We start from the raw sequence: 26,291 nt of genomic DNA, 5'->3' as shown, positions 1-26,291 counted from the left end.
GTTATTTTGCCAGCATGGATATTTTCCCCCATAGATCTTACTCTAACAAATCTAACAAAATTTATTTTCCAGGCGGCGGTGGGCCAAGCGGTGGCGGAGCGGCGCAGGATGAGCATCAGCGGGGTCGGGCGGCTCTGGTGCACGCGCGAGTGTGGCGTGGGGCGGCGTGAGCGCGGCCCGCGCCGTGCGGCGGCGGCAGGCGGGTCGGCCGGCGGCGGCATGGCCGCGTTCTGACGTCGGTGATGCAAGAATCGAAGGGGAAAGAGGCGCACGAGTAAGAGCACCTCACCTAGGTTCGATTTGGGCTGCTGGACGAGGAAAAAGATGGCCGGAGGTGGGTTGTCGGCGTTGAGGTGGATCTCGGCGTCACCAATGGCTGGCAGCTGGAAATTCTTCGATTCCCGGCGACGTGGGTGTCCAGGCTGGGATTGGAGGAGTTGTAGGGTTAGCTAGCTAGGCGATTAACCCATGGTTGCGGTGGATTGGAAGTTCGTAGAAGAAATCTCGCGATTTGGGCCGGGCCGACGAGCTGCTCGAGCTCAACCGCGGTGAACCGAGGAAGAAGAGAGCGAGCGCAAGAGAGAAAGAAAGGAGGGCAGATGGCGAGCTCGGAAAGGCGTCGTGGACGACTTGGCGACGTCGCCGGCCAGAAAAACGGGATCACCCTCCACGACGGCAACGCACAGCGGTGGGGAGCATCGGGAGACCTCGGCCTCCATACCGCGCACTGTGCGGCACAGGGAGAAGAGAGGGTGAGAGAATGACAAGTGGGGGCCACGTGTAAGCTCCTTCAACATTCTTAAATTTCCATTTGAATTCAGTTTGAATTGTTACATTTATGTACCTATGCGACTACAAATCCTGCAGCAAGCGATGAAGGTAGAAGCTCTTTCACTTCAATTCTATAACTAAAATAAGGTGGACAATTTTAGGCCCCGCTTGGGAGGGCTCCATGCGGCTCCAGCTCCACAGCAGAAAATACTGTAGCAACACTGTTGTTGACGCAAAAATCAACACACTGGAATTCGAGGGCAAGTGTTCATCGGAGCGACTCCACTCCCTCATCTCCTCTTGTCTCACTGACACACGACACCGTTCATTGAAGCTGTGGAGCCTGGTTTAGGTGGCTCCGCGGGCTCCGCGCTATACAGTGACGGAGCCGGAGCCGGAGCTGGCGAAAGCCCTCCCATACAGGCCCTTAATCTCAGTCACTGGTTTTTCCACATGGATTCGAACTTAAATGAGATTCACGGCGCAGGTTTAAGATCTCAAGGTATTTGGAAAAAGCAGGCAGCATAAGCAATTCTTCATCGCGATGATGACTCTGCGGGTGACCGTAAGTTTCCAAACTTACGGTCACCCCGGTCCGTCCGCCCGCACCCCGTCACCCTAACCCATCCGCGCGCCCCAGATCCCCTCCCCTTCCCCCTTCACTCCCCCTCCCCCACGCCCCCGGTCCGTCCACCCCCAGATCCCCCTCCCCTTCCCCCTTCACTCCCCCTCCCCCACGGTAACTCCATGGCGAGTCGGCAGCAGGGCGGGAGGCGCGGCGGGGACTGCGGGGCCGGCGGCGCGAGCCGCGGCGGGGTGGGCGGCGTGAGCGGCGGGTCCGGCGGCAGCGGGGCGCGGCGGGTCCGGCGGCGGCCCAGATCCAGTTTTTTGGTTCTTTGCATACAATTTTTTTTTGATGTACTTTTTTTTGTTTCTTCCATTTGATAAATTTCTCTCTGTCAAAATTTTTCTCGTAAATTTTTTTTTATCTCACCAATTTGTTTCTTGAAAATTTTTCTACCCACCAAATTTTCACTTGAAATTTTTTTTGACTCATAAAAAATGTCTGAATTTATTTTTCTCAGAAAACGACAAAAAAGTTTCTAAAAATGGAAAAAAATGTTGTCGGAAAATCGACCGTACGGACGCCTCCTGTACGGTTGACCGTAAATTAGCGTGGCCCATTCTTCATGCTAAAGAAATACTGGGCTGACAAGACAATACCTAAATCAGATTGATGGATGCAGGGACCAAAACAGCTCCTATATCAAAACAGTTCCTATATCAAAACAGTTCCTATATGCAGGTATGTGTCGGTTTGTCGAAGTCTCGTCCCAGGATACAAGGCGTGCACTTAATTTAAGATTCAAACTTTAGAAACTTTGACCTACAATTAATCTTGCATAATAAAAACTTTATCTTATAATAATCATATCATTGTATTTATATTTACATATAACTATAATTTTATTTCTACAAATGTTATATTATAGGAAATATTAAGAGTCCAATATTATTATTGAACACCGTGCTAAGTTGACCACGTCTTATATCCTGGGAGTAGCATGTGGCACGCTCTTGAGCGAACATATGCTAACTCTCATCTTAAAGATGATAACCAGCGATTTGTTTAAAACGATTTCTTAGAGATGATGACCCGTGATTTGTTTAAAACGGTTTCAAATTAGACGCTTCTTACGGTGAGAGCATCGAGGGAGGTGGCCGCGGCATACATGATTGGCCACCCAACGAATGGGTTCGACTCGTCAAAGCAGTAGACTAGTGCCGTTGAAACTGAAGTCCGAGGAGCTACTTATGTGGAAGATCACTGGAAACCGGTGGACAACTGAGTCATGCATGTCAGGTCAGGTCCCGGCCCCGCCCCTTGGCTCGCGGTGCCAAACTGCGCTCTCGCCCGTGGTTTTCGCGCCGCGCGAGATTTTCCCCGGTGCGTTTCCCGGCCCGGCCGGCCCCCGTCGCGTTGCACGGGAACTTCCCCGGTCGTGCCAGGGCTGCTGGACCTCGCTTATTTTAATTCAGGGGAAAAAAAGGCGAGGCCGTGACCATGTGGGTGGCGGCGCCCGGCGATCGGACGGAGGGTCCCGTGGCAGGCGTGCGCCGCTGGCTCCGCTCGCGCCGCCGGCGGACAGTGCCGCCCCCTTCGCGGCCGTCGCCGTCCACGCCGCGCTCGTCCGTGGAAACACCTCGCGCCGGCTGCCCCCCCCCGGTCGCTGTGTGGTGTCTTATCATCTCAAAAAAAAAGGGTACGTCAAACGCAATTACCTACAGAAAGGGTAGTGTGTGGTCCGAGTTGCTCCATTGACTATACGGTGGAGTAAGCCGTTTGGTTCCCGTAGAAAAGTTTAGCCCAATCATACTAATTAGAGGTATTAAATGTATATTTATGATAAAACTAATTGCACAACGCCTATACTAATTTGTAAGAAGCTCATGTGATGTATACTAATTAGATTTAATAGATTCGTCTCGCGAATTAGTCCTAGATTTGGCAATTATTTTTCTAATTAGCTCATGTTTAGCTTTAATTGGCATCGATCAAGTCTAGAATGTTCCTTGGGTGCTTCTCGCCGATCTCGACCGCCGTCCGCCCCCGTCCAATGTCCACCCGGCCGGCCGTCCCCCAAAGGTCTCGAGTCCTGGCACGTTTTTTGAGCCTCGCAGTGGAAGCGGCGGCATCGCCATGGCGCCAGGTCAACGTCGAACCTGACCACGCCAACACGTGGGATGACCGCCCCCGCGGCGGCTATATCTAGTCAGCACCGGCCGGCGCTGCGGCCCCGGGTAGCGAAACGGTGGTGGGTATAGCTAGCTCGAGCAGGCAGCCACACCTGGCGCCGGAACGGAGCACAATACATCCGATCCATCGATCGCTGTAGGTGTCCTTCTCTGAGATGGCCGGAGGGAAGCTGTACTCGTTCGAGGAGGTGAGGAAGCACAACGACCGCAAGGATTGCTGGCTCATCATCGCCGGCAAGGTAATAATTAATCATCCATCTTCCGTGTCGATCGTTCCCGATGATGCCAGTTTTCCTGTGTCGATCCTGGTCTGACCTGCCGGCCGGCCGGCCATGTTCTCTCCTCACAGGTGTACGACGTCACGCCGTACATGGAGGAGCACCCCGGCGGCGACGAGGTCCTGCTGGCGTGCACAGGTAACCCTTCTCAACGTTTTCAACCTCCGGCACCGGGGGACGAGAGCCGCGAGCGAGAGGTAGGTAGCTGACATGTTCGCCCACGACGAGAACTCACCCGCCGCCGCCGGCGGCGGCCTCGTTTCGCGCAGGCAAGGACGCGACGGCCGACTACGTGGACATCGGCCACAGCGCCGACGCCAAGGAGCTCATGAAGCAGTACTGCATCGGCGAGGTCGACGCGGCCACCGTCCCGGCCAAGCTCACCTACACCTACCCCAGCGACTCGAGCGCCCAGAAGGCGTCGGCGAGCGCGGGCGCCTGGGCCACGACGCTCCTGCAGCTCGGCGCGCCCCTCCTGCTGCTGGCGCTGGCCCTGGCGAGCTACGGCAAGGGCTGGGCCAAGGCAGAGTAGGAGGCGAGCACGAGATGCCGTCGTTGATTCCGCGGGGGCGCATAGCTGCAGCCTCTTGGAAGCATCTGGGAGTTGTTTTTGGGTCCTTAAAAAAGTACGAGTGGTTCGTGTGTTCACCTCAACCGCTGGGAGGTGTCGTCAATTTTAAATTACTGGGTATTGTGTATCGAACATGATGTATACAGCATACTGCTATAATTACGTGTTCGTAAAAATAATTTGAATCTTGTTGCTGAAGGGGAGGAAAACCATTTTTGATTGCTTCTTTGGCGATTTCAGAAAGAAGCGCTATATTGGTGGTTGTTAACTGTGTAAAGAAAAACATGAAAATTTCCCACTGAAACTTAATGAGTTTTTTTAACACGCACGAGAGTCGCGTGACCTTGGACCGGAATGGGGTTGGTGAAGTTTAGGAAATAAATAAAAACTATTGTAAACAAACTAATTGGAAGGACCTAACCACTAAAGCACAAAGGGCCAAACTAAACTACTTTTTTTTAAAAAAAAAGGAAAACTAAACTACTGAACCACACGGCCAAGGCCAAGGGCAATTAGGCCCTTTGCACCAGCGGACTGTCCAAGTTCCAACTCATTGTGAAAAGCCTGGAGGGTTCTCTGAATATTGGGCGTAGCTCCATCAAACAGGTGTTGGGATCTTTATTTTGTAGATGCCCAAACAGGGAGCATGAACAGTAGAAAATGTGCCAATGAAAGTAAATGTCGAGCTCTCCAATAATAGTCAGAAAATTCAACCCTTTACACTGTGGAGAGAGGGGGCTATTTATACCCCTAGCCATCGGCCAGGTTTTCCTAAATTGCCCCCTCCCAACTCATTTACAGCTCACTCTCGGCCGGCTCCGGGGTAAAATTACAAGGTGAGAGGTTTACAAATCCGACCTTCTCACGCATTTGGAGGGTGTACAACTCCGACCTTCCTACATACTCACGTTTTACTCACATGTCTTCAGTCGACGAAGGTCACCATAACCCTCGGGTACCTCCGGGAGTTTGGGTCACGAAGGTTCCATCAACGATCGGCCAGACGCCACCGTTCCCAGTCGCAGGCTCTTCTCCCGAAGGTCTTGATCTTCGAGTCTACGTTTCCGGATAGCCGTTCGTCACCTTCGGCGTGGTGGAGGCGAAATCCTTCGGTCCGAAGGTCTTGGAGTTTGCGCTTGCGCTTCAGGGCAGCTATCCGTTACCTTCGGCCTTCGGGAGGTGATATCCTTCGGACCGAAGGTCGTGATCTTCGAGCTTGCGCTTCTCAGCGTTCATCCGATACTTTCGGGTGCGCCTAGCTCCATTTCGTTGCGGCCCTGCAAACAGGTTAGGGAGCATTTCCGAGGGTGATGGCTTGACCCGAAGGTCCAATCCCCAACAGTAGCCCCTCGAGGGCGAGGTCCGAAGCCGACGGTCCGAACCCTTGTTAATGAAGAAGATTGCGCGTAACCTTCGGGAAGCTCCCGAGGAAAAATGTCTCCCGAACCGTCGGCTGCAACGGTCGGTTTTTTTTTGTGTACGTGTCTTTGCCTGATTGCGCCGCTTGTGCTGACGTCTCCTCGGTTTTACCGCTGGAACTGTTCCTTTTCACCGCCTATATAAGCGGAGGAGGGGGGTAAAACCTGTGCCCTTTCGAGCTTTGCTATCCTTCGTCGCTTTTTGCTATAAAGCGTTTTGTCCGAAGGTTCTTGTGCGCGTTGAAGCTGCTTGTTTTCCTCGGTGTAAGTAACTTTGCGGCTCATGACTCGCACTAAACAGACAGCAAGGCTGATCGAAGGTTTGTTTGAGTATTTGTTTGTAATTTGACTTTGCTTTTTTGTTTACTTTTGTAGTTATGGCATTTATTAAGAGGGCGGTTCTCCGTACAGACTCTGGTGCAGCTTCCGAAGGAGAGGGTGGTTCGCAGCCTTCTCAGCAGCAGCAGTCCAGCGAAAGCCTTTCGGCTGTTTCTGCGGACGTGTCGGATCTGATGGCTCCGGAGAAACGTAAGACTCTGCTTTTCGAGCCATCTGTCGTATCTCAGAGCATGATAGACTTCTACGTTACGAAGGGTTACTTCGCCGAGGGGGTTTGCCGCCCTCCGGGGGCAGAATTGATTCCTGTTCCGGAGACTGGCGAGGTTGTAGTCTTTAAGGATTTTTTTTTTACAGCGGGACTTAGACTTCCGATGGATCCAATTGTGCCGAAGCTTTTTGAGCCATTCAACGCGAAGCTACACCACTTCACTCCGAACGGGATTGTTACACTGTCCAAGTTTCTGTGGGTAGTGCGGAGCTTCGGAGGGGAGGTGTCCGTGGATGCGTTTTGCAGGCTCTTTCAGCTACACTGCCAGCCTCGGAAGGTCTATGTAGATGACGATGATGAGCTTAGCGAGGTTCAGAACGGCTGCTGCACCTTCGTCCCTCGTAAACCGAACAAAAGGACTAGCCTGTTGAAGGTTATGCTCTCGACAGCTTACAAGAACAAGTGGGAAGGGAACTGGTTGGAATACTAGTTTTACGCGAAGATTGGCTTTCCCGATCCCGAAGGTTCTAGCGAGGAGAAGTATCTTCTTGCTTCGGACATTGAGATGGTCGATCACGTTTATCAGCCTGCCTTCAACAAACGAGGTCCAGGTTTCAAGTCGTGTCTGGAAGCTTTCATGACAGCTTGCCAAGTTTGTGGTGGCCGGGATGCTGTCGAGGAGTTTCTGGCTGCGAAGGTTTGGCCACTGGCTACTGGCTGGTCTCCGGTGAGGTTCGAGCGCAAGCGCTTTGTTGGTTTGAAGTACGAAGTGACTTCTCCGGTTTTTGGGCTTCGGAGACCCGAAGGTGCCAGCGATGAAGTTATTGTTGATGAGCTAGAGCGTCAGGCTGCGGAGATTTTGGGGCCATGGAACAAAAAGGAGTACTGTTCTTTGGTTGAGGTGTGCGAAGGGAACCTTCGGTTGAACCGTTGCTTAGCTGAGATGGGCGTCGCTTACGAGCTTCGGCCGGTCCCGGCTAACGCCATTCTAAGGATGACGCCGCTGGGGAACGTAGGTTCGGAGGTTCCTGAGGCGAAGTCCAAAGGAAAGGCTAAGGTGGAGGTGGCGGGGAGCTCCGGGTCTGCCGGTACGCGGGGGCGCGGTCGCGGTCGGAAACCTTCGAGCTCGAAGGTTTCGGTCGCGCGGGCAGAGAGCGCCAAGAGAAAGGCGCAAGATGAGGAGGTTTCTTCGGGCGACAGCGGTACGCCCTCATTTATGGAAGAGCTCCTGGGGACGGTGGGCGGGGAGATTGTAGTTCCCGAAGGGTGGCTTTTTAGATCCCGTTATGATCTTAGCGATGAGTACGGGACCATGCTCTTCGGTTCCGGCCGTCGGGTTGAGGTGGCGAAAGCGTTGATTAATCTTCATTGTTCATCCGAAGGTACGACGAAACGCCGGAGGATTCAGAGCCTCGTCAAGACTGGGACCAAGCCCGCGGATCTTCCGAAGCCGCCCATGCCGAAGGGTGCTGCCTCGACGGCCGATGTCCTAAAGGACTCGGCTCCGGCCCCAAAGGTCGCGCAGCCTGTGTTTGCGTTGAACATCAAGGAGGGGGAGGTCTTGGTGGGTGAGACACTGATGGCGCTCAGAGGTGGGGAGGCTCGTGGAGTTTCCTCTGCTCCACCTTCGGACAAGGAGGTGGAGGCTTTGGAGGGGATGACCTTCGACGAGTCTGGTAAGTTTCACCTACTTTACCTTTCCTGACTTCCTAGCTTGTTCGCCGCGTCCGAAGGGGTTTTTACTTTTGCTTTCTGCAGCTGTATCGGCGTCGATGCAGCAGCTGTTGGCCGTGATGCACGGGCCTGGCGCGACTGGGATTCTCTCTCCCGAGAAAGGTTTGTGGACTTGTTTTATTTTTGTCTCTTGAACAATTTCTAGAGTTCCCGAAGGTGATTTTGTTTTTGATTCAGGGTTTGATGCTGCGGTGGCTGAAGCGTCCACCTCCGACGCTGCTTTCATTGTTGGTGAGCTAAGTAAGAAGCTTACCCATGCCAGTCGGGTGTTAATGCAAAAGGCTAAGGCAGATGCTGATCTTCGGGAGAAAAGCGCCACCGAGAGATTGAGTCTGGCTGATAAACTGCGGCGGGCTGAGGTGGAGGTTCTCGCTCTGAGAGAGGAGAACCAGCAACTGAAGGTTAAGTGCTCGAAGTTGGAGTCAACCGCTTCGGATAACGAGAAGGTTCTAGAGAGCCTTCGGAGGGCCGTTGAGGTGGATGCAAACGAGAAATCTGCCCTTAAGAGTAGGATCACGGAGTTGGAATGGGTTCAGACTAGAATGACAGAACTCGAGCGGGTCATACCCGAGGTTGCCAGACGGGCCGAAGGAGTGTACCAGGAGTACAAGAAGGCTCTTGGTTCCCTGAGCTGAGCCTTTGCCCTTGCCTAAGCCGGTTGAAGGTCTTCAAGTTTTCTTTTTGCTTTTGGACTGGTTGAAGTCGGAATTCGAGGGCCTTGGCGAGGTGATGAGCGTGGCAAATGACAACGCGGCCTCTGTTTCCTTCGAGGGGCTTGTTGGAAATCTTCTTCGTGTCGGCGCAGTTGATCTTGCCCGACTGGATGGTTTTCAATATGTACCGTACGAAGGTTTGGCGGTGGAGGTGGCAAAAATTCAAGAGTTGAAGGCTTCTTTTTTTGAGCGTTTCTGGGAAACTTCTGGCAAGGTTGCTGTTCGGACTCTGGCTGCAGCAGCTGCTGAGGTAGGGTTTTTTTCAGCAATTTTTCTGTCTTTTGTTTTTTTTTGATTGGTTTTGTCTATTTCGTGCAGGAGGCGTCTCCTGATTGTCCTTCGGAGGATAATCTAATGTCCAAGGATCGGAGATCTCCTTCGGGGAATGGTGCTGCTGGTTCTTCCGGGGCACAGGTCTAAAGATTAGCTTGTGGGGATTTGTTTCTGGGACTTGGAATTTTTTGTAAATATTCCCGTGCTGCAGGACGCGAACAATGCTAGGGTAATGATGAGCTGGGTGGCCTTCAGCCTTGCTCATCCTGGATGCAGCGTTGCGGAGTACTTATGCTGGTCCGGTCGTGATTCGTTGTAATTTTCGTTTTGCTGTCTGAACGCTACCTTCGCAAAGATTTTCAAAGTGTATAATATTCTTTCTAGGCTTATTATTGCGCCTTTCGGGTTGCCTTTCTGTGCGTATCCTTCATTTTTTTCCTTCTGGATGCAACCTTCGAGATTACTTCTTCTCATCCTTCGAGGTGCTCTGATTTGCGCATCCTTCAAGATGCTTTGATCTGCCGATCCTTCGAGATGCTTTGACGAGTGCATCCTTCGAGATGCTTTGGTGTGTGCATCCTTCGAGGTGCCTTGATGCGTGCATCCTTTGGGATGCTTTGATGTGTGCATCCTTCGAGATGCTTTGTTCGCATCCTTCGGGGTGTTTTGATAAGTGCATCCTTCGAGGTGCCTTGATGCGTGCATCCTTCGGGATGCTTTGAAGTGTGCATCCTTCGCAGTGCTTTAATATGTGCATCCTTCGAGATGCTTTGTTACACTTGGTTAAAACGCTTCCTGTATTCTTTGGCTTCGTTAGTGGTGTTGGGACCCGAGGAGTTAAGTGCGAGGAATTTAAGAAAAACGTCTCCCCCCTTTCTCGCACTTGGTTCGTTGGAGTCCCTATTTCGTAGGTTTTGGGTTTGTGCTTTTGGTGCGTTAGTGCTTAGGTGGTCATGATTCGTTCGGGTAACAAGTTGCTGCCATAAGAGACAATGCGCGCATATTTGCTCTTTGAAAAACGTCTCCCCTCTTACCTGCGCGGCGTTGTCTCATTGGTTTTTCGAATGATGGATGCCGAGGGTTCGGAAAGAAAAAAACGTCTCCCCCCTTTCTGGCATCCGTCTTTCGATGCTTTCGAGTCGCTTTTTGCCGAAGGTTTTTTTGTTTCGAATCATTTGTAAGGTCGAAACCCCTTTGCGTTTTTGCACTTATTGTGCTGTTGTTCCGAAGGTTTTTGGTTTCGGCCCATTTGTATGATCGAAGCCCCTTGGCGTTTTTGCACTTATTGTGCGTCTTTGCCGAAGGTTTTTTGGTTTGGACCTTTTGAAAGGTCGAAACCCCTTGGCGTTTTTGCACTTTTTTTTGATTTTGTGCCGAAGGTTTTTTGGTTCGGACCTTTTGAAAGGTCGAAGCCCCTTGGCGCTTTTGCACTTATTGTGCGTCTTTGCCGAAGGTTTTTTGGTTTGGACCTTTTGAAAGGTCGAAGCCCCTTGGCGTTTTTGCACTTATTGTACGTCTTTGCCGAAGGTTTTTTGGTTTGGACCTTTTGAAAGGTCGAAGCCCCTTGGCGTTTTTGCACTTTTTTTTATTTTGTTCCGAAGGTTTTTTGGTTCGGACCTTTTGAAAGGTCGAAGCCCCTTGGCATTTTTGCACTTATTGTGCGTTTTTGCCGAAAGTTTTTTGGTTCGGACCTTTTGATAGGTTGAAGCCTCTTGGCGTTTTTGCACTTATTGTGCGTTTTTTCCGAAGGTTTTTTGGTTCGGACCTTTTGTAAGATTGAAGCCCCTTGGCGTTTTTGCACTTATTGTGCGTCTTTGCCGAAGGTTTTTTGGTTTGGACCTTTTGATAGGTCGAAGCCCCTTGGCGTTTTTGCACTTATTGTGCGTTTGCGTTGATAAGTATGCAAAGTTTGCGGGTTCTGCATACTTTGCTAACTTACTTTTTTGTTTAACATGCAGATGCTTGCCAAAGCTTGCCATTTTGGCTGCTTAGGCGAGAGTGACACTGTTTGGGGAAAATTCATTGTATTTAGATAGTTTACACTGGGTCCGCCTCGTCAAAAACCTCACTCCTATGCGGAGTTTCCCCTTGTGAGGAAAAGAGTACGACCCGTTTACATTGTATAAAATAACTAAAAATAAATGCGAAGGTCCGCAATCGCTTATAGCTTTGCGATGCGTCCTTTTTACAAACTTAAATGTAGTATTTTTTGAGGCTGTCGGCATTCCACGGATGCTGCAGCTCATTTCCTTCGGCGTCGGACAAGTGAAATGATCCTGGCCTGTTGCTTTTTATTACAAGGAATGGTCCTTCTCACTTGGGTTGTAGTTTGCCGGAGGTTTCGGCATTTGGCTTCCTTTTTATGACCCAGTCTCCGACTGCGATGTCCTTTTTCACTATTTTCTTGTCTCTCCACTTCGTTGTTTCTTGTTGATATTTTTCTAGATTTTTCGAAGCTTGCAGGATGTCTAGCTCTATGAGGTCTTTCTCCTCCGAGGGTGTGCCCTCGATTTGATGAGTCACCCTTAGGCTTCGATTCTTAAGCTCTTTTGGTGTCATTGCTTCGGCACTATATAGTAGTCTGAATGGGGTGAACTTGGTGGTTCTTGATTCTGAGGTGTTGTGGGACCAGATGACCTTCGGGAGTTCATTTGCCCATTTACCCTTTTTCTGATCAAACAGGCACTTCTTGATGCTGCCGAAGATGATGCCATTGGCCCTTTCGACAGCCCCGTTTGATTGTGGGTGGTACACCGAAGCAAAGATTACCTTCGTGCCCAGACTGTAACATAATTCTCTGAAGAGCTGCGAATCAAACTGTTTTCCGTTATCGACGGTGATCTCCCTTGGGACCCCGAATCTGCAGACGATGTTCTACCAAAAGAATTTTCTGATTGTTTCCGATGTGATGTTGATGAGTGGCTTGGCTTCGATCCACTTTGTAAAGTACTCGACAGCAACTGCTGCGTACCTGTAATTTCCCTGAGCTGTGGGTAGGGGTCCCACTAGATCAATTCCCCATCTTTGAAGAGGCCAGGAGGGGGGGTATAAGTTGAATTGGCTCCGAAGGTTTTGTGGACTTCGGGCCCATCATTTGGCATGCTTGGCATGTTTTCACTATGTGCTGAGCATCCTTCAGGGCTGTTGGCCAAAAGAATCCTTGCCTGAAGGCTTTGGATACAAGTTGTCTGAAGCCAATATGAGATCCGCAAGACCCGGAGTGTATTTCCTTGAGGAGCTCGATTCCTTTGGTCGTTGAGATGCACTTTAACCATGGGCTGGTTACACCTGACTTGAATAATTCTCCTTCGGATATGACGTAGCCCCTTGCTCTTTGGAACATTTTCTTTTCCTCTTTCTCATTTGGCAGCTCAATGTTTCCCCGAAGGTACTCCATTATGGGTGCTCTCCAATCTTCAGCTGAGATGGCTGAGATTTGTTTTTCTTTCTTCGGTTTGACTGAAGGTTCTTTGATTTCTTCGAAAAATACATCTGGTGGTAACTGTTCTTTTCTTGATGCTGCCTTTGCCAGTTTGTCTGCTTCGTCGTTCATGTGCCTAGGGATATGAACGATGTCGAAGCCTTTGAAATGTTTCTCCATGGATCTAACTGCATCAAGGTACTCAATGTGCTCTGGTTTTCTTGCCTCCGAGTCCTTTTCGATGTGATCTCTGACAACCTTCGAGTCTGTTTTGACTATGAAGTTTTGGTGGCCAAGGGCTTTCATTTTATGAAGTCCCAGGAGCAGGGCTTCGTACTCGGTTGTGTTGTTGGTTGATGATTTTAATTTGCAAAAGTTGAGTCGTGCTGTGTATCTTGTTTTTGCTCCCGAAGGAGACTCGATGATTGCAGCAATGCCCGCTCCGTCGTTACACCAGGCCCCATCGCAGTGCACGATCCAAGTTTCAGTCGAAGGTTCCTCCTTGAATGTTGGGGATGTCCAATCGGCAATGAAATCTGCTAATACTTGTGATTTAATGGCTGTTCTTCTTTCGAAGTCTATATAGAACTCCGATAGCTCCGAAGCCCATTTTGCAATTCTGACTGAGACCTCTCTGTTGCTGAACAAGTCGTGCAAGGGTTGATCTGTTACCATGATTATCTTGTGAGCTTCGAAATAGTGTCGAAGCTTCCGGGCAGACATGACTACTGCATATGCGATTTTTTCTAGCTCTGAGTACACGAGCTTCGAGCCCGCGAGAGCTTCGGATACGAAATAAACAGGCAGTTGCTTCTTTTTTCCTTCGCTCTCTCTCTCTCTCGAGTACGAGTGCTGCGCTGACGGCAGAGTAGGATGCTGCGATGTATAGGAGCAACACATCCTTCGGGTCAGGTGAGGTCATTTTGATCATGTTCTGTAGGTGGTTTTTGAGCGCCTTGAGGGCTTCGCTTTGCTCAGGGCCCCACTCAAATTTGTTTGCGTTGCGAAGGACCTTGAAAAAAGGTAGGCTTCGGTCTGCAGAGCATGGGATGAATCTGTTTAGGGCTGCAATCTGCCCTGTAAGTTTCTGTACGTCCCTGATGGACCTTGGCTCCTCCATGTTCCAAAGAGCTTTTACTTTGTCAGGGTTTGCTTCAATGCCTTTGGTGGACACAAGGCATCCTAGCACCTTTCCTTTGTGCACTCCAAAAATGCACTTGTTGGGGTTCAAGGACAGTCCTGCTTTTCTTAAGCTTGCGAAGGTTTCAGCCAGGTCTGCCACGTGGTTGCTTCTTACTGAACTAGTTACAACAATGTCATCAACGTAAGCCAAGACATTCCTTTTGAGTTGATGCTCCAAGACTACAGAAGACATCCTTGAAAAAGACCGTCCTGCATTCTTTAGTCCTTCAGGCATTCTTACGAAGCAGTAGGTGCCGAATGGGGTTATGAAACTTGTTTTTTCTTCGTCCTCTTTCCTCATCCAGATCTGATGGTATCCGGAGAAACAGTCCAGTAGGGACATGAGTTGACTGTTTGCCGCATCATCGACGACTCTGTCGATTCTTGGCAATGGGAAATCATCCTTCGGACAGGCTTTATTGAGGTATGTGAAGTCAATGCACATGCGCCATTTGCCATTCTTCTTTTTGACTGGCACAGTATTTGCCAGCCATGTTGGGTACTTGACTTCTCTAATGACATTTGCATCTAGCAGTCTCTGGACTTCGGCCTTGACTGCTGCGACTTTTTCATCTGCCATTTTGCGAAGTTTTTGCTTCTTCGGCTTGATGTTTGGGTTGGTGTCCAGGCGATGCTCGATGATGTCTCTGCTGACTCCCCGGAGGTCGTTGGCGGACCATGCAAAAACATCTTGGTTCTTGCGTAGAAACTCTAGTAGTTCTTTCTCCTCTTGAGGCTCTAGTGTTGCATTGATAGTAACCATTTTGTCTGGGAGGTGTTCATCGAGGGGGACCTTCTTGATTTCACAGTCTTCTTCGAAGGTTGTTTTCTCGCTGTCCCCTTGGTGCTTTTCGACTGTAACTGGCTTGGATTCAGTCCGAAGGTTGTGCACATTTTTCTGTCCTGGGGTGTATCCCCGTTCAATGTCCCGTGCAAGTTGCTGGTCTCCGCGAACGGTGATGACCCCTGCGGGAGCTGGCATTTTCATGCACAAGTATAGTTGATGGACGATAGCTTCGAACTTGTTGATTGTTCCTCTTCCTAAGATTGCACGGTATGGGTACGGCATTTCTACCACATCGAAGGTGATGTGCTCTGTTTTTGCGTTGGCAGTGTCTCCGAAGGACACGGGGAGTGACAGTTTGCCGATTGCGTTCACTCTCTTTCCTCCGAATCCCATTAAAGGGATTTCCAAAGGTTGAAGCAGGCTTCGGTCAATCCCCATCTTATCGAAGGTGTCGGAGAAGATGATGTCTGCAGAACTGCCGGTGTCAACTAGTATCTTGCCAATCCTCCAGCCCTGAATGTTTGCCTCGATGACAAGAGCATATGTGTGTGGGTAGCTGATGAGGTTGACATCTTCTTCAGAGAATGTGATCGGAGAGTGTGACCACTGGGTTCTCTTTGTTGGGCCTTCGGAGACGATGCAATGGACTTGCCTGAAGTAGTCCCTGCGTTGCCTTTTGTTCTCGAAGTCCAGGGTAGAACCTCCGGAGATTGGCATGATCATGCCGAAGGATGGTAGTGCCGCGGGTTGGCTATTTGTGGTTTGGCTTTCTTGTTTTGGTGGCAGAGCTGGGGGTGGCGGTAGCTGTTCCTGAGTGGGTTGAGCTTGGGCTGTGGGTTGAATGTTTTGCGTTGTAGGGTTTGGCTGCGGCTGCCAGCTTTGATTGTAGTTGTAGCTAAACATTGGTGGGCGGTATGCTTGTGTAAATGGTTGAGGTGGAACGAACGAAGGCTGTGTGTACTGTATTTGTTGAGGTTGTTGGGTCTGTGGCCATGTAGTGTGGCCAACTAGCTTGGCCTTTTTCTCGGCCTCCATTCTGTCGAGGGTTTTCTTTTTCTCCGGGCATTGGTTTGTTCTGTGGTCGGAGTCAGATCCATGGAAGTGACAGAAGAATTTTTTGGGGTCACGCGAAGGTCCACGACCTCGGCCCCTTCCTCTGCCGCAACCTCTACCTCGTGCCCCGGACGAAGGTTGCTTGTCGTTTGAGCGTTGAGGCTCTGGCTCTGGTGGTGTCATGAAGGGATCGAAGGTTATCTGATCCTCATCTTCGTGCGAAGTTTCCAGAGGTAAGATGAGCTGGTGAGCTGGCTGCTTCTCTTGCTGCCATGTTTGCTGGTTGTACTTTTCAGGGTGACGCATGATTCTTCTTTGCTCGACCCTTCTGCGGTGGTCGGCGTCTGACTTCGCGTACTTTTCTGCTTCTGAATAAAGCTCCTCTAGAGTCCTCGGAGGCTCTCTTATGAGGTGGGAAGCAAGCTGACCAGGCAGTAGTCCCTCGATGCATTTTTCTATCGCATCTTTCTCCGGGAAGTTTGGAATTTGAGCCTTCTTTTGGACAAACCTCCGGAAGTAGTCATAGAGGGGCTCGCGGTCATGCTGGGGGCACTTGAAATCTTTGACAGTGTTTGTAGTCAGCCTTCTGAAGCCCTGGAAGTCCTGGAGGAGTCTTCCTTTTAGCTGATACCAGTTGTTGATTGATTGCGGAGGCAGGTACGAATACCAGTTGGCCACAGAACCTTCGCAAGCCATGATGAAGGACTTGGCCATGGTGGAGTCGTCACATTCGGCCGAAGCGATGGTTGCTTCGTAGGCCATGAGGAACTGAGTTGGATCTGTTGTGGCGTTGTACTTGGGGAGTTGAGTTGGCTTGTAGCCGAGCGGCCATGAAGTTCGCTGCAGAGCGACTGAGAGTGGCGAGGTCGGGTCAAATGGGAGGTTGACCGGCGGTGGCCTTTGGTTCTCATTATGAGCGAAGGCTGTCTGTAGGATGACGCGGTTTTCTTGCTGGGAGGAGCCTTCGGGCATTTCTTGGTATGCCCTCTGTAAGCTCTCAACTTCTGTCTCCATCTCTGCTAGCCTGCGCCTTGCCTCGGCTAACTTGTTGGCTTGGTCCATTGCCCTCTTTTTGGTTGCAAGCTGGGCTTTGATATTCTTTTTCTTCATTTCGAGGGCTTTGAGCTTGAGTGCAGTTTCTGTGAGTTGATGAGCTTTGGAGTTTTCAGTGTTATCAAACTGGTCTCCGTGAGGGGGAGCTTCGTTGTTGATGTCTTCCATTTGTGGGTTGACTCCTTCGTGCTGCGGTTGGGGGTCATCGAGGTTGCGGCCAGGCTCAGTGGAGGTGCTTGTGGTGCCGGCGGTGGCTTTCTTCTTCGCTGGGGCCATCGAGGGTTGTTTTACGTGCTGGAATGGTGGGCGCCGCTGTTGGGATCTTTGTTTTGTAGATGCCCAAACAGGGAGCATGAACAGTAGGAAAGGTGGCAATGAAAGTAAATGTCGAGCTCTCCAATAATAGTCAGAAAATTCAACCCTTTACACTGTGGAGAGAGGGGGCTATTTATACCCCTAGCCCTCGGCCAGGTTTTCCTAAATTGCCGGTTCCATCAACGATCGGCCAGACGCCACCGTTCCCGGTCGCAGGCTCTTCTCCCAAAGGTCTTGATCTTCGAGTCTACGTTTCCGGATAGCCGTTCGTCACCTTCGGCGTGGTGGAGGCGAAATCCTTCGGTCCGAAGGTCTTGGAGTTTGCGCTTGCGCTTCAGGGCAGCTATCCGTTACCTTCGGCCTTCGGGAGGTGATATCCTTCGGACCGAAGGTCATGATCTTCGAGCTTGCGCTTCTCAGCGTTCATCCGATACTTTCGGGTGCGCCTAGCTCCATTTCGTTGCGGCCCTGCAAACAGGTTAGGGAGCATTTTCGAGGGTGAGGGCTTGACCCGAAGGTCCAATCCCCAACAACAAGCAAGCGTAACTGTCCGCTTTTTGTGAAAAGGCCCGTAGCCTCCAAAGGGTCCAAGCTCCAAGAATGAATAGGGAGTTGAAACCCTTTTTTGTGTTGCTTCGGTATTTTCCTCCACGATTTTTTGCACCACTCCGCCAAAAAAGTACATCTTCAGTTTGGAACCAGTGTTGACAAGTTTAGAAGTTGTAGAATGCTGATCCAGAATTGTCTAGCAAAAACACATGAAGTGAGTAAATGCTGAATCGTTTCATCATCCTAGTCACAAAGGGGGCAATGCTCTAGATGTGGAAGCCCTCTCTTTTGTAGTCGGTCAGCTGTCCAGCAATGTTTGCGGACGGCCAGCCAAATGAAGGTTTTACATTTCCCCGGTGCCCACCATTTCTAAATCTGTTTCCAAGGCTCAAAAGTGGTTTAACCAATGAAAAAAGCATGATATGCCGACCTGGTAGAAAAGATGCCTGGAGATTCAAACCTCCACACATGGGCATCTTCATTATCATTAAGGGCAATGTCAGAGATCATATACCAAAGCTGCAAGTATTCAGCAAGACCATGCCACCCAAGAGCCCCCGGAATATCTGTTACCCAAGTCAGCTCATGGTAGGCCTCGGGTAAAGTTCTTTTGTTCATCAATCTTGGAGGAATACTCTTGAAAACATTGAGTGCAAGGTCATGTAAACAATAGCCATGGATTCAACGATCCGTCCAAAACAATATGTTTTCGCCACTAAAATTGCAAGCATAGCCGCATATGAACAGGGATCTTAAGACCAGCCCAAGGTCGCTCTGGCTTTTTTTTTTTCAATCCAAAGCCACCACGTCTGCAGGGCCCATCCCATAATTCTAGGTTGTGAATGCCCAATCATCCTAACTCAAGTGGTCGCATGACTCTCTCCCAAGCTACTAGACAGCACCCGGATGAACAAGTGGTCCCATTTGCCTCTTTCATTCCTTTCCACAAGAAACTTTTTCTGATTTTATCGATTGCCCGGATGAACAATTTAGGAACCTTGAGGGCAACTAATAAGTAAATTGGGATAGTGGTGATGATGAAACGAACCAAAACTGCTCGACAGCAAGGCTCAACAGGGAAGCTTTCCACCCTGGTAGTTTGTTGTAATTTTTTCAATCCAAGCTAGAAGATCACTCCTTCGTAGCTTCTTGTCCGAGACAGGCAAACTAAGATATGCAGCAGGTAAGGTCGATGTAGAGCACTGCAGCGAGTTACTTTCTATTTCCTCAATGCTATCGGGTAGAGGTCCTCCCAATCACCCTTTATTCAAAACCAAAGCACTTGAAAAATCAACTTTCCGCAAGAGGCTTATTCATACAGACACTCTTGCTTCAGAGAACATTGGACTTCAAGTTCAGAAAAATCACACTTCTCTTAGTTCAAAAAGAAGTCACCTTTCGGATGAGCATTTACACAATGTGGAAAACATGCCCAGTCTTAGCAGGAATGTCCACAAATAATGGAGTTGAAGCCTGCTGTATATTGAGAAAAGTATATCAGTACAGGAACCATAGTTCATATATGTGATATCCTATTGATGTTTTCTAAGATGGCAATGTAAAGGAGAGGGAAAAAAAACTTTCAATACTGTGAAGACGAGAACCTAGGGGAGAAAATCTTTTACATGTGTAATACCCACCTAATCTATGAACAACATGTGAAACTGAATCACTAACAATATTCCAGAGGTTGATGTTACAACGTTACAACTCAATATGAATCACTTTTTGAATCTTTTGTAGTTGAGGGTCCAGGAACCGCAACCATAGATATATATACATCATCACTTGGGCCTGCAGATTTCCTTTTTCTGAAAATTGTCCTGAATCTCTGGATAGGCTGTGAAGTGGAGGGCATCCGAGCCAGTTTGACAGCTTAGCCCGGGTGGTTGGGAGGTTAAACGGCCCACCACGAGGCCACATGTCTGTTCCCAGCATGTAGGTTTTCAATTGCAAACCACAGAACTCATGGAGTATATTTTAATTGCTGAGCTAGTTTTGTTAAGTAATTAATTTAGGAGTTCAATGTATAGCCCAGATGCTAGGAGCCTGCTTCCAGCTGAAGAACTTGCTCTTGCTGTCCTCTGATAAAAGAAGTCAACTCCTTTGGTGCAACGACTGACTTTAGCCACTCTTGAAGCTCCTCGCCTTCAACTTTTTCATTCTCTGAAAAAGAGGTACGATAACCAGCAGTTACACAGCATGTGTTAAACAATTTTAACTTTTATCTGATAAAGCAAATCAAATGGCACAAAGGAGAACCATAATGTAGAGGTATCCAGATATTGATAGAATTACCTTCTAAATATGCTCCAAGACCTTCCAAAACTGCAGGATTAGCACGAATAACTGAAAGAGCTACTTCAAGTGCAGATTGTAAAAGTGCTTTTACTTCCCGCTGGACGAGATCAACTAGATGGCCCTGCCATTAGTTTTCAAAATTTGAACTCAGAAATTGAATATGGTACCTTACTAGTTTCACTTGCAGGTGCAGGAAAAGTTAAGAGGCAAACCTGATCCCTTCCCCATGGAGATCCCCCAGAGTCATCTAGCCCACCATTTGACAGAGTAGCAACTGATATTGGGCCAATGTGCTGATTAAGACCATATTCTGCTACAGCTTTGTAGGCCATGTCAGTAGCACGCCTTATGTCATCAAGCGCACCAGTAGAAACTCGTCCTGCTAAAACAACTTCCTCTGCTGCCCGACCGCCCAGAAGTGTTACTAGACGACCACGTAGTTCATCAACGAAGAGCAAATATCTATCCTCTGTGGTGGGAGGGCTGTAAGTGAAGCCTAATGCACCTCCTGATCTTGGCAATATACTCAATTTCTGTCAAAAAAAATTCGGCATTAAAATGCAAGTCAAATTTAATCCTTTTTTTTCAGACTGCTCTACCAGTAGTTGTTTAAGTTCAAACCTCCACACGTGGCTGCCCAGGCAGAAGATTTGCTACAGCAGTCCCAACAAGTGCATGTCCAACTTCATGCCGCGCGACAACAGCTTTTTCATTACCCTTCAATTTTGCATGCTTTTTCTCTATTCCCTGATAACATAAGCTTCAAAATTAGCTTCCAGCACAATAGCATGGAGAACTATCATGTCTGACAACTAGAATAGAAAAAAGAGGGGACATCAACAGAAAAAGCTGACAAACATGTGCAGAACTCCGTGCATGGCATGATTTAATAAAAATAGAAATAAGGAGAAGAGAATTTTGTATCTTAAGTGTAACGACCCGGCCCAGGATAACGGCTAAGATCTACTCTACACGTTGAGTAGACCACACCTGCTAAATAACTCTCTTGCGCTTTCGTCCTCACTTCGCGCAAAAGGTTCGAACCGGAGTTATTAGCTTCCCAGGGACCAGCTATTTAAGTCAGTCCAATTCCCTTTCCGTTTCCAGTCTGGGACTAAAGGAATACTGTGCCGCGTGCTACAGTAGCCGTTCGCTACAGTAACAGCGCGGCCCAGTCGGCCCGTGGGCCGTGACAATCTCCCCCCGTTAGGGTTCGACGTCCTCGTCGAACCAACTTACCCATACAGGACAAGGGAGCAAGATCCCCTCTCTTGGGCCACGTCCCATACGTCTAGGGCTACGATCCCATGTGCCACGTCCGTGGGTTCACTGCCAGCAGCCCATGTGTGTCCGTCCACATGCTGTTGGCATCTGTGTTTCCACGCGTCGACGTGCTCATGTACGCGCACTTCTGCCCGTACGTGGCGTGAAACCGCGAGAGTATGGCTCTGATACCCCTGTAACGACCCGGCCCAGAATAACGGCTAAGATCTACTCTACACGTTGAGTAGACCACACCTGCTAAATAACTCTCTTGTGCTTTCGTCCTCGCTTCGCGCAAAAGGTTCGAATCGGAGTTATTAGCTTCCCAGGGACCGGCTATTTAAGTCAGTCCAATTCTCTTTCGTGCTACAGTAGCCGTGCGCTACAGTAACCGCGCGGCCCAGTCGGCCCGTGGGCCGTGACATTAAGTATAATACAGTCCGGAAAGGAAATTTCAAACTCCATAGTATACAAGTGCTTTAAGTAGAAACTAAACAGCGGGGAAAAAAATATGAGATAGAAAAACAACATACAGCTATAGAGCGCTCAACCGCACGGATGAAGTCAATCTTTTCCACTATTTCTTTATTTAATCTCCCAGCCAACAAAGCAGCTTCATTTACTAAGTTTGCAAGGTCTGCTCTGCATAGGATAAAAAATAGCTAACATGTCAATTTGAAAGCTCTACAAGGTTAAGATGCAGAAATTGATAGAATATATGTTTTACCCAGTAAAACCAGTTGTCATTGCAGCAATATCAGCAAGATTTACATCTTTACTAAGTGGAAGCTCTCTTCTGTTCACATGAACTTTAAGAATTGATTCCCTGCCAAACCTATCAGGAGCTTCAACCTGTTATGCAGACATTAATGACAATCAGACAAAGATATGAACACTATAGCACTATATATCTTGTTGAGAAGGGAAACTAACCATAACTACACGGTCAAATCTCCCAGGGCGCCGAAGGGCAGGATCCAAAACATCAGCTCGGTTCGTTGCCCCCAGTACAATAACAGCCGAGTTGGTGTCAAATCCATCCATTTCCTGCGGAAACCTCGAAATTAAAAGAAGCTAAACCAATAATAATAATGTTCTACTCTTTCTACAAAACTATATTGCACAATAAAGCCTTAATCTTAGTAGTGAAAATGTGTGTAGCTCAAAATCCCTTAATATGCTTAAGTTCTGCTTTTTAGTTTTCCTGAGAGCATAGAATCGCTTCTCAGCCAATAGAGGTATAAGAAGCTTTAATTGGATCCCAACTTGCGATGCAACTAGTTTTGTTAACACTCAAGAAACAAGAAAGAGAACTGCCCTACCGTTAGCAATTGGTTTAGTGTCTGCTCGCGTTCATCATTACTGACAATGCGATATCGACCATCACGGCTTTTTGCAACAGCATCAATCTACAAAGACAGGCCAAACAGAAAGGGGTTAGCATACATTTTAGTATGAAGCTAGATTGTATCTTGGATGTGTAGGTTACCTCATCAATAAAAATAATCGACGGTGATTCCTTTTTGGCCCTAGCAAATAGGTCACGCACTCGAGCTGCTCCCATGCCTACGTATAGCTCCACAAATTCACTAGCTGAACAACTTATGAATGGAACTTCAGCTTCCCCTGCTACGGCTTTTGCAAGAAGTGTCTTTCCAGTCCCTGGAAGACCCACCTGTAGACAAAGAATTACATTATGGTAACAAACAAAATTGTGGAGCAGTAGTTGCCATTGCTAAAAGCAATTGTAGAACTAACCAATAAGACTCCACGAGGAGGACGTGCACCAAGACGAATATACCTTTCTGGGTTCCTTAAAAACTCCTGAAGAGAAAGTATGTATGAAACCAGCTTAGTTCCCTTCAATTGAATACGCAGATGATATTATTGCTTCATGTACTACTAACAAACAGTAGGATCCTGGATCCATACCACAATTTCTTCCAGCTCTTCTTTTGCCTCATCTACTCCAGCCACATCAGCAAATGTAACAATATCCGTACTTTCAGAAACTTTTGCTCCGCTGGAATTTGAATTCTTCCTATTCCTCAGCTGACCTGCTGAATGCTGAGTTTACAGAAAAAATTAGATACTTACAAATGAAATGCAATAAATGTGTGTTCTTGCCGTTTGATTGAAGCCGTGCATCGGTACCTGAGAAAAGCTTATTGGTAACCGCTGCAAAACTACTGCAATCAATACAACATAAATAAGAGCCACCTGCAAAATATAAGGGTAGTTAGACCAAAAGGTACAACTAAAAAAAACTATGTTGCTGGTAGGGATGTACTTTCAATCCTGTCAAATTCCGGTTTACAATTCTCAGTTAGGATTCCATCTCCTGTATTAGGTCATAAAAAACTAAAGGGACCTCATGCATTTTTTCGGTCAGTTCCAGATCAGGCTGGGAGTTTACATGAACCAAATTCCTATTTACAACTTGCAATTAAGTTTACATATTCAAAATATTAGGTTAAAGGAGACTTCAGGCATTTCATTTCTATGTTTCAAGACCAGATCGAGAGTCCCGTTCCCTAATTTTTCATGATGCCAATTTCTTATTCACAACTCCCAATTAAGCTTCCACAGTCCCATATTAGGTCAAAGAAGACTTCATGTGTTTTCATTTATAGGTTCCAAGATCAGTCCTTGAGTCTAATTTCTTGTTTTTTTAGCATGGACACAATGAAGCTCCAATTTCATTCTGCGTTTTAGTTCAAGAATCAAATCATGGAAATGTTAAAGCTACCATCCATATGTAACTGTAGAATGTTGAATGTACTTTGCAAGTAAGCTTCTCATCTAATGTCTATCCAGTAGATTTTTTTATGGCCATCCAAACATATGGTACAAGATTTACTGAATACAGTGTTATCATGGTTGCGCAACAAGAGCAATGATGAGTTCAGCAATGGAGATGGCACATGGTAAAAAGGATATAAGCCTTAATGTTTGAAACTGCACTTATAATTTGAATTTTGTGTATAACAATGTTATAAAAGAACATCTACGTGAGCCATGAATGTTAGAAAACCAAAATATAGCAAAACAGAAGAAGTGATAAAAATAACTGCCAAGGCACAGCTGCTAACACAAAACAGAGTTAAAATGAGACCCATCTCAGCACTTCAGTGAGATTTTACTTTAACACATGCAACGATTATAAATTATCATTCTATCTACAATCGAAACACTGAGTCATATCTGAAGCATTAGTTATAGCAGTACGATCAACTAAACATGTTATTTCCTGAATAACCTATGAACAAAAATACAAAATAGAGCAGATCATGTGGTTATGTTTCATCTGTTGAAATCACTTGGATTCTAGTCAGTACAAACATAACCTTAGATATCTAATGTTCTTCCTCACATTAAAACACTCACACAAACTGGGCCTACTGGATCAACTCTTCAAAGATCATTGTCAAATTATCTATCAATTTCAATGCTCAGAACATCTCTGACTCTCTAATCTGTCATTCTACATGCTCAGACACAAATTTCAAAATTCCTAATCTGGTGAGGCTAATACTATTAAAAGGGCGTACCCAGTGCCGTAGGCTTCCCGCACTGTGCGGGGTCTGGGGAAGGGTTGTTTTTATTTAAGCCACGAAAGTTTGGAATTGTATCAGAAATATCTTTCAGCATAAGTGCCATACCAGGGCAGAATTGAGCATGCCGCCAGACCTCTTGTCAGGTGACCCAAATTCAACCATGTTCTCCACCATCTTCTCGTATGGTGTCTTTATATCCACTGGTCGAGTGGTCGTGAAGACAATTCTCCTGGAAACTCCAGCGCTATCAACGACAGCATCTGTTCCACGCTGCACTGGTGTTTGCTCCACCACACGGGCCTCAACCTCTGGCCGGAGCCGGAACATGATGTGCACCCCGTCCACCTCGACCTTCTTCACCTGGTCCTTGTCTATGCTCGCCAGGAAGTCGCTGTAAGGCACACTGACGTACGTCGTCTGCGGCCGGGGCTCAGAACCAGGTAACGCGATCTCCGGTCGAAGCATGCGTAGCGCAAATATGGCAAAGCCGAGCTGGAGCAGGAGGAACCCCATCTCCCGACCCTGCACTATGGGCTCCCACAGCCACCGCCCGACGCCGCCTCCCTTAAGCATCCTCCGCCGCCACTTGTTCTCCCCCCTCTTGGACGACGGCTGTGGCGGCGGCGTCGCGGCCGCGCTCGTGGTGCTGGTGCGGGTGCTATCCGCCCCCGCCTCCGCAGGCGCGTCGCGGTCGCCATCTCCCGCGGAGGAAGCCTCGCCATTCCCGGGGGCGCCGGCTTCGTCGCCGTCGCGCTCGACGTTCGCGCGCGCCGCCGGCGGGCAGCGGCGCACGCGGCGGCGCACGAGCGCCACCTCGAGGCCCCGCGGCGGCACGGCGGATATCCGGATCGACGGGGCGCCTCCCCCGGCTGCGGCGAGCCGCCGGGGGAGGGGCCGGAGGAGCGAGCGGGACGGGGATGCGATTGGGAACGAGGCCAGGGTTTCCGCGGCGGCGAAGGCCATGCGGATAGGGAGGCAGCCCCGTCCCGAACCCTAGGCCGTGTTGGGCGAGGAGCACCGCCAGGGAGCTCGTCCAGCTCCACCGCTGCCGCGCGCGTGGCGTGGAGGAATCGGTGGGCGGGGGTCGGGGTGAGGAGACGAGGGGAGAGGAGAGAGAGAGAGAGAGAGAGAGAGAGAGAGAGAGAGAGATGAGGAACAGAGGAAGAGGCCGAGACGAGAGGCATGGAGGGAAGGGGGTGGCCGTTAGTCGCGTATCACGCCGTCACGCCGGGTTGTTAAGGTAACTCCATCTACGAAACCTAAGCCCACCTGCCAATTTTTCTTAATTCTCTCTGACATATGGGCCCGATCGGGTAAGCGGGCTGGTATTGGGCCCACGGTCAGTGGCTCCTCTCTTTGCTACCTGGTTTCACCGTGGGCTGCCGGGGCTTATCCGTTTGGTTTGACATATCGCACGGAGCCGCGGCGGCGAGGCAACGGGATTGGTGGGGACGAGCTGTGGACCTGAGGTGTCAGAGAGAGTGGGGCGTGTCTGTCAGAAAGTGGGCCACTCGAGATATTTGGCGGGTCGGATGGTGCAGCGCGTCGAGCTTGTGATGTCCACAGAAATTTGAGCGTATCTCATCATACAACCAACAAAAATTATTGAATTTATTAATCCCGATCTAGGAGGAAAAGGGTGAATTTAGATTTTTTTTATTGATGACGTGTGAATTTAGATTGGTTGCACGTACTCCGTAGATCGGTAATTCCGTTGGCCTAGCGTACACCTCTCTTGTCAGTTGTCA

At 48.8% G+C, this 26,291-nt stretch overlaps 2 protein-coding genes across 2 annotated transcripts; one reads left to right on the top strand and one right to left on the bottom strand.

Moving 5' to 3' along the window:
- Window positions 1-3,427: 3,427 nt before the first annotated feature.
- LOC120711100 (cytochrome b5-like) lies at window positions 3,428-4,586 on the top strand. The gene is made up of 3 exons (XM_039996518.1): window positions 3,428-3,767; window positions 3,878-3,944; window positions 4,076-4,586. Exons 1-3 carry the CDS (start codon window positions 3,684-3,686, stop codon window positions 4,336-4,338), a joined length of 414 nt encoding a protein of 137 aa, XP_039852452.1. The 5' UTR covers window positions 3,428-3,683; the 3' UTR covers window positions 4,339-4,586.
- Window positions 4,587-18,872: 14,286 nt separating this feature from the next.
- On the bottom strand, window positions 18,873-25,664 carry LOC120711095 (ATP-dependent zinc metalloprotease FTSH 7, chloroplastic-like). The gene is made up of 13 exons (XM_039996504.1): window positions 24,649-25,664; window positions 23,141-23,206; window positions 22,919-23,053; window positions 22,745-22,810; window positions 22,476-22,661; window positions 22,309-22,395; window positions 21,920-22,033; window positions 21,714-21,838; window positions 21,520-21,628; window positions 20,345-20,470; window positions 19,936-20,256; window positions 19,721-19,844; window positions 18,873-19,588 (listed from the first exon to the last, which is right to left on the bottom strand). The coding sequence occupies exons 1-13, from the start codon at window positions 25,504-25,506 to the stop codon at window positions 19,464-19,466; spliced, it is 2,442 nt and encodes an 813-aa protein (XP_039852438.1). The 5' UTR covers window positions 25,507-25,664; the 3' UTR covers window positions 18,873-19,463.
- Window positions 25,665-26,291: the final 627 nt, after the last annotated feature.

This window comes from Panicum virgatum, chromosome 1K, assembly GCF_016808335.1.
Source record: "Panicum virgatum strain AP13 chromosome 1K, P.virgatum_v5, whole genome shotgun sequence".
NCBI classification, from domain to species: Eukaryota; Viridiplantae; Streptophyta; class Magnoliopsida; order Poales; family Poaceae; genus Panicum; species Panicum virgatum.
Note: the sequence above shows the minus strand (reverse complement) of the source record. Positions and strands in the feature narration are given on the sequence as shown.

Coding starts and splice junctions, on each gene's coding strand:
- LOC120711100 (XM_039996518.1), top strand. CDS start 3,684: ATGGCCGGAGGGAAGCTGTACTCGTTCGAGGAGGTGAGGAAGCACAAC. Junction 3,768..3,877: donor GGCTCATCATCGCCGGCAAG/GTAATAATTAAT, acceptor CTCTCCTCACAG/GTGTACGACGTCACGCCGTA. Junction 3,945..4,075: donor GGTCCTGCTGGCGTGCACAG/GTAACCCTTCTC, acceptor CGTTTCGCGCAG/GCAAGGACGCGACGGCCGAC.
- LOC120711095 (XM_039996504.1), bottom strand. CDS start 25,506: ATGGCCTTCGCCGCCGCGGAAACCCTGGCCTCGTTCCCAATCGCATCC. Junction 21,839..21,919: donor GATTTGACCGTGTAGTTATG/GTTAGTTTCCCT, acceptor TCTGCATAACAG/GTTGAAGCTCCTGATAGGTT. Junction 21,629..21,713: donor ATGACAACTGGTTTTACTGG/GTAAAACATATA, acceptor TATCCTATGCAG/AGCAGACCTTGCAAACTTAG.